Raw genomic sequence first — 17,801 nt, 5'->3', positions numbered from 1 at the left:
TCTTTTTCTTTAGACATCTAATTAGTAGTGCATCATGTAAGTTGGTAGCTGTATGGCTGTAGCACCTATTACTTTTAGACAAATCTGCTTTTCGGTATAGAGTTGTTGTGCTGCAGCATTCAATCAAGGTGAATATTGTCCTAAAAAGATTCGCTGCTGAGCATATAGTTTAATGTTCCATTCCGATTTTTAGACAACATAATCAATGGCTCGAGGCCACCAAAAGGAGCAGTCAAAGCAGAAAAATGCCAAAAAAGCTGAACAAATGGCTAAACAGAAAGGACACTCAGCTGCTGATCAGAAGAAAGCAGCTGCTGCAGCCTTGACATATTCCTGCACAGTGTGTCGAGTAAGTAGGGCTCTTTGGGACTATCAACAGTTTAGCTGATGGCTCCTTTTTTCCTTTTAACTCTCGTATTTCTCAAAACTAAGTGTTGGTTGTTGTGTATCCAAGTTTCATTTATATGTTTAGTCTCAGATGCCTGACCCTAAGACCTACAAGCAGCATTTTGAAAGCAAGCACCCTAAAGCCACGTTGCCTGCTGAACTCAAGGATGTTGCAACGTAAAGGACTTGTTCATCTTAAAACGATTTGGCTTCATCTGGATCTGGATAGCACATATCTCTACAGTTTGAAATTATCATTATGTATTTATGAGGCATTTATGGCTTTCCTTGTGTTTCATAAACTATGTTGTTTGCAGTTATGTACCATCAATGCTCGCATTACACATGTGCCAGTCACCGAATCTAAACTTTTTTGTGTAGTATAAACCATTCACCACCTCTAACGATATCTTTATATATAATTATGCCCAACCACTGACATCTGCTCTTACTTTGTATTTTGTAACATTAATATGTTTTAGAGTGGTACATGTAATTGCAAACTGTCACAATATTATAAATGAATTGTGCATAGAATAAATCCAAAAAGGGATAATGATGACTTCGTAGGCTTTTACAGGAGATTCAAACATACGATTTAAATGCTCAGTGCTCAAAAGTGTATAAAAATGCTGGATGGACTGGCTTACAATTAAACTTGGATATAATAATTTGGATATAATGATGTCTAAATAATGTCTCGAATAACAACTTGTTGCGCGTTTCTGCCAAATAAAGCCATTAAAATATTAGGCTTTACCAGAAACAGTTGAACCATCTTCTGGTATGTAAGCTCTTTACTGCACCATATGGTCAATCAGTGGTAAGTGTTCATGAAGATATGATTTCTGGCCTGAATTGAACTCTTGCACCGTTTGTCCATTAGCTCTTAAAATCCATTTGGTCGTGAGAAGTCCTTCGACTCCAACTGGACCTCTTGCATGGATACGAGTTGTGCTGATGCCTACCTCTGCTCCTGTAAAAGACCTTAACCATGCTAAATACAGCATAAGTATGTCAATACAATCCATCAATATTATTATAGATGGTGTTCAAGCAACACAAGGCTACAAAAGTGTCAATTAAATCTGATGTTTAAAGTTTACTATTCTATACCATATTAGAAATTAGTAACAATAGTGATATCGGCTCCATATCAGACCTTGCTTGTACCAATATACTAGTAATGGATTTGCTGACATTGTAGCCATCAATTGGGTTAACATGAGCCAGGGAGTGAATACACATGGCTTGTTGTTAAACTAGATACACGCCCGACACTGAAACTCAGCGTAGGCTATAGTCGTAGGCTATGAAATTTACCTAAACCAAAACGGTAACCATCTGAGAATCGTGTACTTGCATTTCTCATCACGACAGCACTATCAGTGTTTTTCAGGAATATCTCCGCTCGCTCATCTGTAAAATCAATGAATTGCATGAGAATTCACCTAGTGTCAGCTTTGGCCTAGGATTAAGTGATTTGGTTAATCCCCTAATGGTAACGGAACTTGATTTGTGGTATCTGTTACTGTTCAGATCTGCTTTATAATGCACGACAGTAATCTCCCTGAGTTGGGTTCTCTTATACTTCCACATCATGCTCTACCGATAGTAGTAATGACAATAATCAAATGTAGGAGTCAGCTAGAGAGATTAAAAGTGAAACATCAAAGGGTGCAGGAGAAACATTAAGGAACTGGAGAAGAGACCAGTAAGAACACTCATACATTTTTCCATAAGAAGGGTTAAATTGCGAGCCTGCTGAGTTGCTAACAGAGTGTGATGCAATCTCTAGCTTAGGCATGCTTAGCATGCATTTAATGCGAGTAATTCAAGCTTTACTCCTTTGGTGTAAAGCTATCAGTTGAATCCTATCCAATAAAAAGGAATGGATTTGCATTTCTAAAATATTTGAAAAGATCTATGATTAAGAAAGCAGTTGGCTAAGAGCTGAAACTAGTAATGCTATTTGATTGAGACTCAATGCTGACCCACCATTGCTTGTCACGATAGAGTCGGTGTGACTGCTGCCGTATGCATTGATGTGGCTGACAGCATCCTCAACGCCATCTACCACCTCTATTGCACAAGCCAAGTCTCCGTATTCAGTCTTCATGGAAGCAGCCAGGGGTGGGCCATATGGCAGCATGGCATGTAGGCGGGGCCCGCTGAACACATGGACCTGAAGGGATTCACAGTCGATAGATAACCATTACTAAAGGAGCCACAGAACAGTGATCTCTATTTGCCAATGACAATTTTATTGTCAGGTTATCATTTCTATGAATTTTAAAACAAGTACATGTGCTTCTACACTTGCATTGTGGAAACCTACAGAATAGTTGTTTAGCTATGTGGGCAATCAAGAGAATAAGAAACAAACTAACAATGTACATGTACACTCAAATTACTAGGGTTAAACTCTCTGTATCAAACTTGTGGTCATAATTTCAAAATTAACTGACCCTTTCGCTTTGGAACATTTCTAGCAGGTTATCAAAGAATGAACTTTTGACTAAATTCTTGTGGAGAAGAAGAGTTTCCATCGCATGGCATGTGGCTGGGTAGTCACACTTCGCGTCTCTCACTACAAACCAAAGAGACTAATAGTGACACTCTGTACTCCTGTACCATATGCAATGTGGTCACTCTAAAGTCCTAGTCTAGAGGATATACATATCCGCTGCATGATTGTATGATCCTACAAACCATCAAACTCTACAGTTACTATAGATGACCCTACCTACTACTAGCTACGTATATAAATACGCTGCCATTACAAGCCTTGGTGCATATCTAGCTTGTACACACCAATTCTAGAGTTTTTGATATATGGCGTATAGGTCGCTATAAAATGCTGTATTAGGAACGTACCTACAGCAAGAGCCATCTCAGGATCACACTCATTGTCCACATACACGTGACACACTCCTTCGCTATGCCCAAGTACAGGTATGCCTGCACTCTCCTCTTCTATCCTTGTGACTAGTTCTTTGCTGCCTCTCGGAATGACGAGATCGACATGACCACGAAGCTGTAGCAAGTCATAGATATCTTCCCTCTTGTTAACCTACGCACATTTATAAACTTCAAATGTTTTTGTGGTTGCAAATGCTTCTGTAGCTAGCAATGAATATTGATAAATATGTAGACAGTTGAGCAAGCGCAGGAAGCTTGGAGACCGTCACAAGCAAACTCTTTGATCAGAGAGCTGATGCACAGACTGCACCAAGTAGGTGTTGTGTGTAGCAGCCGCATGCATATCAAGATTCCTATAGGGTGTAATGCTTACGCGTATGTGCATGTATAGCATTCGCACAGCCAGCATTACACTACACAGTGAAAACATGGTAAGTGCTCACATTTTAATTTACTATTTTTAATGATGCAACAAAAGCTCGCCAAAAAAAAAATTAAAATGAGGCTGAATGAAATACACCAGAACAACAGCTGTAACTTATTCCTGAATGAAAGTCACTAATATAGATAGTTTGCACAGACTCATGAAAATAATTGTTTCCATAGTCTGGTCAAAGCTATGCAGCTCCGAGTTCAAGAAATCTGTCTATATGTTTGATCGAGCTAACAACTCCAATGCCTACACGGAGCCCCAAATCTCTCCTTTCAAATGGCTCTGCAACTACTAAACGGGTGAAATTCAATAGTAATGTAGATGCTGATACCCATACCTAAGTGGTATAGCAATTTGGTAAATAGTGAAACAAGATATGAAGCAGGACATCTAACACTAGCCTCCATGCATTTAAGACAGACAAACAGTTTAAAACTTTCTATCTTGTTAGTAGAATTAAGCAAGAGTAAGCAAAAAATCAAAATATTAATAGGAGAGCAAGATCATCAATACTTTACTAATGATTGGTAGATTTGATAAGTTGTTCTTATATAACATATAAAATTTCAAATTTATAGCATATTATTCGACAGCACCATTGCGATAATCTGGTCCTACAATTGATCGGCGGTCATAACTCCTCTTCTATTACACATGAAAAGCTAGTTTTGGTTGCAAACTGTTGCAAACATACATGTATCAATGATTGCAATGAGCTTTTACGCAACATTTGCAAACATTTTATGCAACATTGGTAAATACATTTATCCCACGACCAAACGCGAGCGAAGCGATTGGTTGGGAGATTTATGATAAATGCACATGTGCACACAACTTCCGAAAATTATTCATCAACAATGAGACGAACTCTTGTCTCAAAATTTCATCAACAAATTTAACTATCGTTTTGTAGAGTCGTTAAAGTATAATAACGATACAAAACACATATAAGCCTATTTAAATATGTTACCAAGTCTTTGTAAACCGTCGAAATTATCTTAAAACTTACCCATCTGATCGGATTATACACAAATAGACAGATTTATTTGGATGAAAATCGTTATTAAAACTTGCTACGCCTCACTTTTATTAAAGTTAAGACCGGAAATTGAAACGCCGAGCAACAGAGAATAGAACGATTAAGTCGTGCGCATTTCACGAAAAAATAATGTGCACATTTCACCAGTCTATAGCATTGTCGAATTGCCGAAGGTTTCTGTAATTAACGTAGGAGTACTGAAATCGTTTCCTTTTGCTGATTTCAAAGTAACTGACATTTTAGACAATTTTGGGTACTTTGGTATTCTAACTGATGACCAACGCAGTGTAAGTAAAGGAAATGATGATGATATTTTTTTCTAACGATTCTTATGAGATTATTACGATATTTAATTATAAGTTTGGATATTCTTCTTGATATTGTTAGCTATGACGTTTTGAAATGTACACAAAATTGTGCATCGGTTTTCTATTATTACTGTATTACTATTACTAAGTTTGGATATTCTTTTTGATACTTCTTGATATTGTTAGCTATGACGTTTTGAAATGTAAACAAAATTGTGCATTGGTTTTCTATTATTACTGTATTACTATATTAATAATATTGGTTATTTTAATAATATCAGTGCATTTTACTTCTAATATTGCATTTCTCCTATTGCAAGGAGAGAGATATAAACATATAATCTTTTCCTTTCATTATTGCTGTTTGTCATGACCAAACACTTTTTTAAATAGATTTTCTAAAAATCTATATAAATATCACTTCTTGATATTGTTAGCTATGGCGTTTTGAAATGTAAACAAAATTGTGCATTGGTTTTATATTATTACTATATTAATAATATTGGTTATTCTAATAATATCAGTGCATTTTACTTCTAATATTGGCCAATATTGCATTTCTCCTATTGCAGAGGAAGAGATATAAACATATAATCTTTTCCTTTCATTATTGCTGTTTGTTGTATATAATATCACCCACACCCAGTACATTACAGCTACCATTGCAGTTATCCTATTGCACTGCAGTGCCATTTGACTGCTAATATTGCATTTCTCAACCATCAGTACCCTTTCTTTTTTCCAACATCACTTTGGTCGTGGGCTGTATGACAGTGGAATTTCTAGTAAAATAAAAATACGTCTTCAAAATTAAAATGAAATAAATATCTTCCCAAAATCCTGAAGAACCATTTGAAAAGTACAACGCCAGCCTTTATTTGCACGCTACCTCCAACTGACCACTACTATAAAGGAAGTGTTAAAAAATAGAGCGCCATGGCATTCAATTAGAGGTTTTACGGCAAATACCAAAATATGCCAACCTCTGTGGACCCAGTTCCTCGACTACCTGCAGTGCTATTGTGCATGTTGGCCTCATACCTTAATATGTAAGAACTAAGCTTTCATTTATTTTTTTTAATTTAATCAATATTGTAACTACATGTATATTATATTTTTTGCTTAATGTGATATCTCCACTAACTGATGAAATAAAACGCGCGCGCGCACACACACACACACAGTTTTAGAAAGCAAGAGCTAAGCAGCTCAACTTAATTGAAGGGAAAGTGCTAACCAGAGCGACGGTGTCTCGGGGCGCATGTGGCTCAAGGGCCTCCTGAACCAGCTCATGAAGAATGGCATTACTGTGCATTGCCTCAGAACCACCTTTGAGTAATAGCCCATTGCCACTGCTAATAGCCAGGGCTGCAATTTGAGGAAGGCATTCTGGACGACTTTCGAATATGATGAGAAGGACTCCAATAGGTACAGTGACTTGCATCAAGTCCATGCCCTTTAAATATATGAGACCATCATAACTTGTCAACACTCTTTTCTAAAACCTTTTTTCTTGTATGCATTAAAGCTTCCAACCAAAGAAAATAAACAAGCAAATGTTTATGTTGCTACACGTTTATAAACACTGCAATTTTCAGCATAGAATGGTGACTTGGGTCAGTTTGACATTCAGAATAAAACCAGCCGAATAAAAATACCTCTGAAACAACAGTGTGCTTCTTCACCTCCCCCAACACGGAATAGGATCCTGCAGCTATCTGTCTCAGTCCAATAGACAGAGAAGCGAGCTTACTTGGATTAAGCACAAGCCTAGCAGCTAGTGACTCGGCAATACCTGAATAATAGCTTCTGCAATGAGTATGCAACTCCAACATACTATTCAGATGGCTCAAAAGGAGGAAGGATACAGTGAAGCCCTGACATACAAAGTTAATCTACTTCAATATTTGTGGGTATCTCAAAACTGTCATGTGTTAAAGCAAAAGTTCTTATGAGAATACATCATAATTCCTTTAATTCGTTTCTCACGCTACAGGTAGTCATGAACAGCAATAGAAAATGCATTAGATATACTATGAGAAATACATGTGAAATACTAAACCAATAAAAAGAGTTGTTATTCTCAAATCGCCTTCAAATTAAAGAGAAGCAAACCGAGGGGTAGCCTTGGTGATAGATAGAGGAAAGGAATGTGACAGATGTGCTGATAAGTAGAGGAAAGGAATGTGACAGATGTGCTGATAAGTAGAGGAAAGGAATGTGACATATGTGCTGATAAGTAGAGGAAAGGGATGTGACAGATGTGCTGATAAGTAGAGGAAAGGGATGTGACAGATGTGCTGATAAGTAGAGGAAAGGAATGTGACAGATGTGCTGATAAGTAGAGGAAAGGAATGTGACAGATGTGCTGATAAGTAGAGGAAAGGAATGTGACAGATGTGCTGATAAGTAGAGGAAAGGGATGTGACAGATGTGCTGATAAGTAGAGGAAAGGGATGTGACAGATGTGCTGATAAGTAGAGGAAAGGAATGTGACAGATGTGCTGATAAGTAGAGGAAAGGAATGTGACATATGTGCTGATAAGTAGAGGAAAGGAATGTGACAGATGTGCTGATAAGTAGAGGAAAGGAATGTGACAGATGTGCTGATAAGTAGAGGAAAGTGGTCTAACTTAAATTATGGAAACAAATCATTTATATTTTTGTTTTCACATTTGGTATATTTTACATTTTATTCATAATTATCATTGCATATTTTTTTTATTTCCACACGTTTCCAATTTTTTCTTCCCACCAATCTACTTTCTTTCTCACAATAACTAATAGACGGTTTAGCAAATCTTTACAGAAGTGAGCTGAAAACATTTGCCCATGTTTTATTATAACTTTCTATTTAATTTTTAAAAAAGCATTGCTGTCTTTCTTGCTATGCTACTACTACCACTCATAAGAGTTTTCTTTAAAACTACAAAAGAAAGATGTGAAGCAAGATATAATGTATGAAGGTATAACATATGAAGGTATAACATGAAGGTATAATGTATGAAGGTATAACGTATGAAAGTATAACGTATGAAGGTATAACGTCTGAAGGTATAACGTATGAAGGTATAACGTCTGAAGGTACAACGTATGAAGGTATAACGTATTAGGGTATAACGTATGAAGGTATAACGTATGAAGGTATAACGTATGAAGGTATAACGTATGAAGGTACAACGTCTGAAGGTATAACGTTTGAAAGTACAACGTATGAAGGTATAACGTATTAAGGTATAACGTATTAAGGTATAACGTATGAAGGTAAAACGTATGAAGGTATAACGTATGAAGGTATAACGTATGAAGGTATAACGTACGAGTTTTCTTACATTCAGCAAAAGTTGTGAGCAAATAATTGTCTCAACATTACAAGTCACTTTCAGCAAATGACGTCGGAAGATTCCCAAACCACTCTACATTTGTAAGTTTGCATATCTTAATAACTCTCCTCTACATAATCTCGTTCTAAGGCATTTGAATAATGCTAAAGTGATCGGAAGTAGAAGTTCCGTTGTATGTATGCAGCCAATAAAAGGGAAGTAATAAATGCACCCAGTCGATAGAAAGGAAGCAATAGATGCATACTGTTGATACAAACGAAGTAATAGATGTATGCTGTTGATACAAACGAAGTAATAGATGTATGCTGTTGATACAAAGGAAGTAATAGATGTAAGCTGTTGATGGAAGGAAAATAATAGAAGCATGCTGTTGATAGAGACGAAGTAATAGATGTATGCTGTTGATAAAATGGAAGTAATAGATGTATGCTGTTAATAGAGAGGAAGTAATAGATGTATGCAGTTGATAGAAAGGGATTAATAGATGTATGCTGTTAAGAGAAGGACGGTAATAGATAGAAGCTATTGTTGATAAAAAGTAACAGATCTATCATGTTAATAATGAAGAAGCAATGCATATTGTGGCGAAGTGACTAGCAATAGATATATGCAGAGGTTGAAAGAGACATGATAGATACACTGCTGACAAAAGAGGAAATGACAGCCATGTAGACAGGTGTATAATACAAAGCTACCGGTTTTAGTTAAAAAAAGGCTACTTGTATGCTATTACGCAAACAAGCTTGACGAGTGACTCATTTGCAACTCCAGCTCTCTGTTAAAACAACTGCTTACAGATAGGCGGTCCTTCATTTTGTAGTTGGCTTCCCATGATGCAAATGAGACAACTCAGATATGCATGCAAATCTAGGCATGGCATCTGTCAAACTTGTTGACTATCATATCTTGTTGTTTATGAACTAAGCAAACAATACAAGTTGTTTAAAGGATATATTATTACCTTGTTGGTTGGCCAGAGCTACATCCTTCTTGTTGGCCTCTAAAATTGCATCCTGTTTTTCAAGCAGCAGATCAGCCAAGCGGTATATAATATCAGCTCGCTTTTCTGGGGCAATCGTCTGAAGCACTTTGCTTCCCGCACGGGCTATAAATTCCAACATAAACTGTACCCAACCATACTGACTCATTGAGAGACAGCAATATTATAACGACTGACCCCATTCTGTTCATATATGCTGGGCAGAAGAACAGGATAAATCAGCATAAGATAGCATGGTGAAGGGGTCAGAATAATGAGCATTAATGCAGACCATGTTGAATACCTTTGGAAGCCTGCAGCTCTGGCGGATTAGACTGTTGCTCGACGTTAGTGAAGAAGGTGCCAATTTTTCTACCAGCCATTATGGCTTTGATGGTATGCTGGGCTGAGCCGTTGCATATGACGACATTAACTCCATTCTTTAGGGCCCATGTAGCGGCACTGACCTGAAGCAAATGTCACAGAGGCGTGTAAACCTTATTGCTCCAACTTTAAAAGACCGATCTAACAGGTACACAAATTGACAAAGTATTGTTGGAGCCGTTGTAAACCCCCCCCCTACATAGCAGCACAGTGCATATTAGAGGCTTTTATTGCCATCATGTTTGACACTAGAGACCTTGTAACACTGCGGGCAACACTTCGAAATGGAGTATGACATGTGCTTTTGTTAAAGCAGAAGCTGTGCATGTTCTTTTAAGAACATTTTGCATAAACAATGGCTCTGTGATCTTGGATGGACATGTCTGATCCAGTGACAAAGGAAACTTGTCGACTGGAGAAACGCCCAGTTGCAGAGAGCAATTTAAGAGTGAATGCCATTCCTGTCACCGCTGGTGGCTTTTGGGACCTGAACCACAATCTCCAGCTCACAGGTCAAGTGTTTTAGGTCACTAAACTACAAATGCTCTGTATTGTAACACTACCTACATGCCATCACAATAGACATTAGACTGCAGGTGCTCTGTACTGTAACACTACCTACATGCCATCACAGTAGACACTAGACTACTGTAACAGGTGCTCTGTATTGTAGCACTACCTACACGCCATCACAGTAGACACTAGACTACAGGTGCTCTGTATTGTAGCACTACCTACACGCCATCACAGTAGACACTAGACTACAGGTGCTTTGTATTGTAGCACTACCTACACGCCATCACAGTAGACACTAGACTACAGGCGCTCTGTATTGTAACCCTACCTACATGCCCCTACGGTTCATATTGGTGATGCGAAGTGAAAAAGTTTGATTGAGCCAAGCATTTTCTATTGGATCATACGTATTTTATGACAATGTTCACATTCATATTCTATGAGTTTCCTGACAGTTTTGTGCGTGAACAGCGATCAGTGTAAACCAGGGCAAAGTGCCTGCCCTGATACGGTTTGGGAATTGCAGTACGACAGCGAGCAAAACTGCAGGTCATGAATAGGTCATGGAAGCATAGATGTACCACTGATGATCTAGGACTCATACTCAAAGTTCAGAATAGATATTTAACTTGCATCACCACAGCATGCCATAACTATATAGTACGTACACATATATATTTATTTTATCCTTACAAAGGTAGGTAGTGACTTGGATAGAGCAAATGGTTTTCGCTAGAATTAGCCAGGTATTTGAACACGAGCCCTTGGGCACTTACAGCACTCCGTATAAAGCTGCATTCACACCAGCCGATTTAAAAATAGAGTTTTTGCGGTCGATATCTGGAGCACTTTATAAGAGCTCTCAGTTTTTTCATTCATACCAAGGTAAGTTGGACCGAGAGTGGGCGACTTTGCCATTTTTTATTGCAGAGTCAGATAACTTTAGCTGATATATTTTTAGTGAGTCAGATTTACATAATAATTGAAGCAGACACTTCAATTATTTTACTGCTATAATAATTGAACATAGTAATCATTCTGTTGATAGCACCCTTCAGGGGTGCTATCAACAGAATTATTACTTACTTGATGATATGACAAAAAATGTGTACAAAAGTGAAAACAAATATGGCATTTATGGCAAATATGGCATGACCGCGTGATTCGCTGTGAATGTGATTTCGTTGGCAACTCAAATTGAAAATTGGTCTAGAATTGCCTAACGATCAGGCACAGCCTAATCAAATTTCTTTGGACAAAATTGGTTTCGTTTGCTCTTTTCACACAAAGCGATTTTCGGCTAGTGGGCCAAATGGTCCAGACAATCAGGATGAAATTGGCTGGCGTGAGCGTAGCTTTAGCTTCTAAACAATTGCTGACAGGGTAAAAAGCCCAGCACAAGAAGTGTATCTCATGGTGGCCCAAGTATAACACTTTAAAACTGTTGACAATTAGCAAGATAAAAACATTTAACCCGACATCTGGACAGCATTGATAAAAATGGCGAGACAGATAAGCAAGTAAATTCAGCCGCCACAAATGAAGTTTAAATTGAAAACAGATGAGCTGCGAGAGTTATCCTCTCTAACAGTTATGCAGGGGCAAAGGGTGCAATGACAGCACACTGCTCAGTAATTCATGTATATCAAGATGATAGGAGTCACTGTTGAGTGAACAAGCATAGAAGGCCCCAAACATAATGGCTTGCAAAGGTTGACAACCTGTACACTAAAGTGAAAATGCTATGCAGTAAGAGGTACATCATGTTGTCTCCGGTTAGTTAGTTAGTAACGAACTCCGAGGGAGTCTTGCGTGTATACACAGAGTACTCTGGAAAATGGATAACGAGACTGCTATTATAGCTGGTGTACAACGATGTTAAGCAATATTCTGTACTAAGACTACTAAAAACTACATGTTCTTATTTCATTGAAGATTTCCCTTTTAAAATTGGTGACATGAGAGAGAACCAAAATGCTGACCTTTGCCTCCATGCCTCCAAGGCCAACCCTTGACTTGCCACCAAAGACAACCCTAGAGGAATCGCTGTCAGGAGAATAGGTAGAGAGAAACCTCGCTCCGTCTGTGCCTGGTGGACTAGTATAGATTCCATCCACATCAGATAGAAGTAGCATCAGGTCAGCATTGATTTCAACGGCAAGTCGTGCTGCCAGACTGTCATTGTCTTTTATGCTAATTACCTGAAATATCGCTAGCAATGCTAAATTATGTCAAAATGCTGTTATGACAAGAATGAACTTGAAAGCATTAATTAGATCAGGTTACAGTTTGTACACGCTATCAACATTGCACAGGACTTTGTTTCGACTTTTCATTACAACAGAACATCTGACCTTGATATACATGAGATGTCAGGTAAACTAGTTCACCAAATTGGTTTGACAACGAATTTTGACAGCAAAATGACTGGTCTCAAAGATCTTGTATTAATTGCTTGTATTCCTTCTCTTTGTATCAATGCTGAAAATCACAGCAGCGCACCTTCAAGGGTTAAAAAAATGTAACCAGTAAATTAACCGTTGGTATAGCTCGGCATACTAAGTAGACAAATAAGACATTATGTGGAAAGCAGATATTCCGCATTCAGATAGTTTTAAGAGAGAAAGTGTAACGGTAATATCCCTCCATTTGTTTCTGCTTCATCGCAACAAGACAAGCAAGAATTGATAGTTAAGGTTACACATTTTCTGAGTCGCAGATCAAGTTAAAATCATAATTAGCTGCCAAATAATAGACATACAACTTCTTTCCTTTAGCTACTTGCAAAACTGGTTTGCGCTGTTGCCATTTCTCCGTTCCGCTGCATTTATATCATTTCAAAATAATACATAACCTAAAAAGGGGTACATGACAGGTACGAGGCTGCTTTCACAATACATAACCTAGGAAGGAGTACATGACAGGTACGAGGCTGCTTTCACAATACATAACCTAGGAAGGGGTACATGACAGGTACGAGACTGCTTTCACAATACATAACCTAGGAAGGGGTACATGATAGGTACGAGGCTGCTTTCACAATACATAACCTAGGAAGGGGTACATGACAGGTACGAGGCTGCTTTCACAATACATAACCTAGGAAGGGGTACATGATAGGTACGAGGCTGCTTTCACAATACATAACCTAGGAAGGGGTACATGACAGGTACGAGGCTGCTTTCACAATTCTCCCATGTTTGACAATCTTCACCTCCATTAATGTATTCATATTCCACCTGCAGTTTTCATTTGGCTCTTCCCACTTTCAGCTCCTCTCTTTTTTCCCTCATTGTAGCAGTTTATTAAATTTATTTGTAGTTAATCATTCTCCTAAAGTGTCATGTTTACCGACCCTTCTCAACCATTTCAATGATGTCTTCCTTTCATCTCATTCCTCTCTTCCTATACTTCACTCCTAATTTTAACTTGTCATGTCATGCTCAGCATTGTTCCCCAATTTTCCTTTAAGTCCTTTTTATGCATAGCACCGCTGAGCACATGACAATGTTTTTTATTGCCTCTTTAGGCATAAGAACTTTCTGTACTTTTATAAAATACAATCGATTGTCTGGCTCTCCGCCTCCACGTTGTTACTCGGTGGTTATTGTTTTTATTGTCATGCGCATGCACTCTTCTTATGGTCCTCTACTCATTGACATCTCATTGTGCCTTATCAAAGGGTAATTTCAATTTTCAACGTCCTCTTATCACCTTATTATTATATATAGCCATGGTAGTCTTTTTACACATATTCACTCTTCCTGTTGCATTATCTTCCCTTCATACTACTAACCCTTCAGCATGTATAAAATACAACTGTACACAAGGTTGTAAGATCACACATCCGTCTACTTACACCGGCCAGGTCAAGGTTTTTCTCAGGAGGAGGGGCAACAGCATCATTGGTGTTGACAATCGGTATGATGTTGAGTCTGAGGAGCTCAGACAGTGTGCTAGCAAGGTTCCTGCAGCTTGATTCATGGTACAAATCTGGCTTAGTGAGTAGCACCTGAGCTGTCCTCAGGCCGTACTGAGCAAACATGGATTCATATAGGGACATGAGCCCGCTCTGGCCCACCGCTGCACATGCTCTTGGCTCCAGGGTGTTCTCAGTCTGCAACCCAAATCTTGTTAGCATACAGCTATATGCCAGTCAAAACTGGAGCTAACCAACATATCATCACAGTGCTCCTAAAAGCTGTTACAATACATCCTAGGAAGATCATCTGTCATGCTTATGCGACTAAAGTACAATGTGACTCCTTATGTTGCCATAGAAACAAGCACCGACTCTAGTGGTTTCAATAATGACAATATAATGCTTGTCAAACCTGATTTAAAAGATGCAGTAAAGCCACAGACTTGTTAGTGAGCTCTGCATAAGCCTACACGTGAAGTAAACAATTGATGATACCGCTCATCAACGCCATATGCAATTAGTCTTGCAGTACACTTGTGAGTACTCGCTGCTTGCTGTCTTGTTTGGAACATTAAGTCATACACCATCTGCTGACACACTACTTCTGTTCAAAGACTTATTTAATATGTTTTCCATTTTTACTGTTGATAGATAGAGAGAACAGTAAAAAGAGATGCTCTATTTAACTGACTTTGGTCAATCCATAGACCTGAATTGTACATGATCTGCAGGGAAGCTTGAAACTCATGGCTTTCCACATTTTCAACAACAGCGCCTATGAGCATGTAAACAAAATGACATAAAACATATGAAGCTTAAAATACCCATAGAGTTTAACATACGTGAATTCCGTTTAGATTGTTGGTACGAAGGGTCTGCCTCATGCTTCTAGACATAGAAATTTCCTGGTAAAGCTTTTGCTTCCCAAAGGCTATAGCTCCACTAGTTATGACAAGGGGCTGATTTCCAGCAAGATGAAGCTCAGCAGTCTAAATGAATGCAGACAAAAAATTTGATTTGGTTTGAAGTCTTCTTGCAGGTGGCTAGCTAATACAATGGCTTTGTAACAAAATGTGCATAACCTCTTTGTCATAAAAACTCCAAGGCTACAGCAGAAAACAAAAGAAGGCTGCTATTTATTTACATCCGACAAAACTTCGCAAATGAATAAGTACAGATTAAATTACATGGTAAATAGACTCAAAACTTGTAACTGTGTTCATGACTTCTATACCTGCTCCACGATTGATGCCAGTCTTCCAAGCGCTATACCACACTCATCTTCTCTAGTTATCACAGCACTTCCTAGCTTGATAATAACTCTTTTAGCATGCTTCAAGTCAGACCTGTACACTAATGGAACTCGGTTATGGCCAAACCTTCTTTGAAAGCTCTGCAGATTACAACTGCTTATTCGAGCAAATACAGCCACTTGGTGAAGCATTGCAATGTGAAAGCCTGCAACATAGAAGTTAATATATTCAAAATCAACACATGTCACTAACTTCGAGTAAAATTAGTAACATGATAAAATGACGATTTAGAGTCCGAAACTACAATATCAGATAAAAACGCCACAATTAGCTTAATTTATTGAATCGACGTGATCATTTTACTCCGATAAAAGCATTTTTGTACTCAAAACCTCCTTGTGCAGATATTTTAACGTATGTCTAAATAGAATAAAAATTAATAAGAAAGTATAATGAAATAGTCTTCTCTTCGCCTCAACAAAAACGATGACTCTTTGAGTGCTCACACCTCATTCATATCTCAGTTCTATTTTTACCGATAAATGTTTTATCACAGGTCGTAATACATTCACATATTAATTCAACAGTAAAAATAATAGCGTTTGTGTTCTACAGCGGCAACACAACATACAAAATATGATGCGCATGTGAATGAATGAAAAGCCGAAATATTTCATCAGCTAAGCCAAAGTGAAACTATCAAGTCACCGCTTCAACCAATGACAACATTGTGCGATGTTTATAGCCTTAGATTTTAACACTGCAATTTATTGTTGTTGTTCAACCTAAATACAGCAGAGCTTGCGCACCGTCTCTAAAAAAACCAAAGTATAACAGACTACACTGGCCAGACGGCTTCGAATAACCAGGTAAAGGCAGGCCCTTTGTAGAATTAAAAGCGTGTCTATTTATTCGGTGGGCTACATGTATTGTATGTGGTTTATTCTCATAAGGCGTTTGGAATAGTAATTGATTAAATTTGTGCATTTCAGGTTATTCAGCTAATATATTTTACATAGAGTGTGTTACTATTCACTTCGAAAATCGTGTAGGAGTAAATTAATCAGCTGTCATAACGTTGAGTCTGTGATCTGAACTTAGTCTATAGTTATTGTATGTAACTTGTTATTATTTATGTTCTAATATATTCATATACTTGCATATGTATATATTCAAAATGAATGCATCGAGTGGTCGAGCTGGTCGGGTGTTACTAACTTTAAGGGAGCAAGTAGCTATATATGCCAACACGTTTACAATCACTTTATACTTCATTCTGATAGTTGCGTATACCAGCATTGTCTGTAATAGCAGGATGCCAACTGAACTGTTACTTTGAGCTCAGCATCATAGTAAAAATTTGAGGATATCTGGTTTCAACTCTTTCACTGCTCAGCTGAACACCAAAATGTGTATCACTTTGGCATGGAAGTCACTTGTTTTTAAATATTTCAAATTCACGACTAAGATAAAAATACAAAATATGTTTTTTGTAAATTTTGAAATTATTGCATGCATAAAAATTTAGCAAAGGATAGCATTATTTAAAACACGGCTGCACTCGTTGCAAAATGTAGAATCCTTTGTTTCTTCAGTTGTTTCTTTTCTTTAAAATGTGATATGCTGAAAATGGTTAGTTTTTAAGATGCACACTAGGGATTTTTGCCAGTATTTTCATGAATATTGTAATGATACATAGGATATATTATTATTATTATTATATGTTTGCATGTCACTGAATATGTCAACATAACTATAGGCATGTAGGATTATCAATGCTTCGTGGAGTAAAGGACTTCATATAACTGCTTTTTTAGATTATACAGTCGATACCTTGTTTTGACGTATTTCGCCTCGGCCTATTGATAGGTGTAGTTTTGTCACGCTTGTTCATGCTAACTCAGTTATATTTGGTGGCTACTAGCTCAAGTTACCATTCAGAAACATATTATATGAGGTGTTCTTAACGTTATGACTAAATCTGCAAATTATTTTATAAAAACATCAGCTATTTTAGGAGGTAAGTTTTTATTTGATGTGCTCTCAAGAGGTCTGTCAGCATCTGATTAGGCAGTGGATAGAATAACTACTATTTGGGCGGTTTCAATATTGCCTTCCACTTGTTTTACCATCACTTATACATCCGCTGTCATTATTGAGTTTGTGTACTCTTCACACAGTTAAATCTACAGTCTCTCACACTGCAGTGCTTGCTGGGCGCAATACTATGTAAATTTTTATTGGAAATATAGCAACCTTTGAATGTATAATCACAAGAGAACTAGCAGTTTGATTACAGGAGCTCACATTCTTG

At 37.7% G+C, this 17,801-nt stretch overlaps 2 protein-coding genes across 2 annotated transcripts in view; one reads left to right on the top strand and one right to left on the bottom strand.

Moving 5' to 3' along the window:
* Positions 1-828: 828 nt before the first annotated feature.
* Positions 829-16,149, bottom strand: LOC137391307 (delta-1-pyrroline-5-carboxylate synthase-like). The gene is made up of 14 exons (XM_068077736.1): positions 16,119-16,149; positions 15,469-15,692; positions 15,077-15,223; positions 14,172-14,429; positions 12,295-12,513; positions 9,717-9,879; positions 9,395-9,538; positions 6,748-6,884; positions 6,327-6,545; positions 3,265-3,460; positions 2,856-2,977; positions 2,386-2,572; positions 1,711-1,806; positions 829-1,363 (listed from the first exon to the last, which is right to left on the bottom strand). The coding sequence occupies exons 1-14, from the start codon at positions 16,132-16,134 to the stop codon at positions 1,185-1,187; spliced, it is 2,307 nt and encodes a 768-aa protein (XP_067933837.1). The 5' UTR covers positions 16,135-16,149; the 3' UTR covers positions 829-1,184.
* LOC137391308 (signal transducer and activator of transcription 5A-like) overlaps positions 14,710-17,801 on the top strand; it is a 45,614-nt gene continuing 42,522 nt past the window's right edge. The window contains exon 1 of the mRNA XM_068077738.1: positions 14,710-14,770. The gene's annotated coding sequence lies outside the window, so the exon portion shown is untranslated. The remainder of the gene's footprint in view (positions 14,771-17,801) is intronic.

Source organism: Watersipora subatra, chromosome 3, assembly GCF_963576615.1.
Source record: "Watersipora subatra chromosome 3, tzWatSuba1.1, whole genome shotgun sequence".
In the NCBI taxonomy this organism is placed as follows: domain Eukaryota; kingdom Metazoa; phylum Bryozoa; class Gymnolaemata; order Cheilostomatida; family Watersiporidae; genus Watersipora; species Watersipora subatra.
This window is presented reverse-complemented; position numbering and strand designations above follow the sequence as displayed.

Bases quoted from the DNA above. Each gene is read 5' to 3' on its own strand.
- LOC137391307 (XM_068077736.1), bottom strand. The intron at 15,224-15,468 runs GTATAGAAGTCA...GCATTCATTTAG, and splicing joins TGGCATCAATCGTGGAGCAG to ACTGCTGAGCTTCATCTTGC. The intron at 1,807-2,385 runs GTGGGTCAGCAT...TTGATTTTACAG, and splicing joins CTCTATCGTGACAAGCAATG to ATGAGCGAGCGGAGATATTC.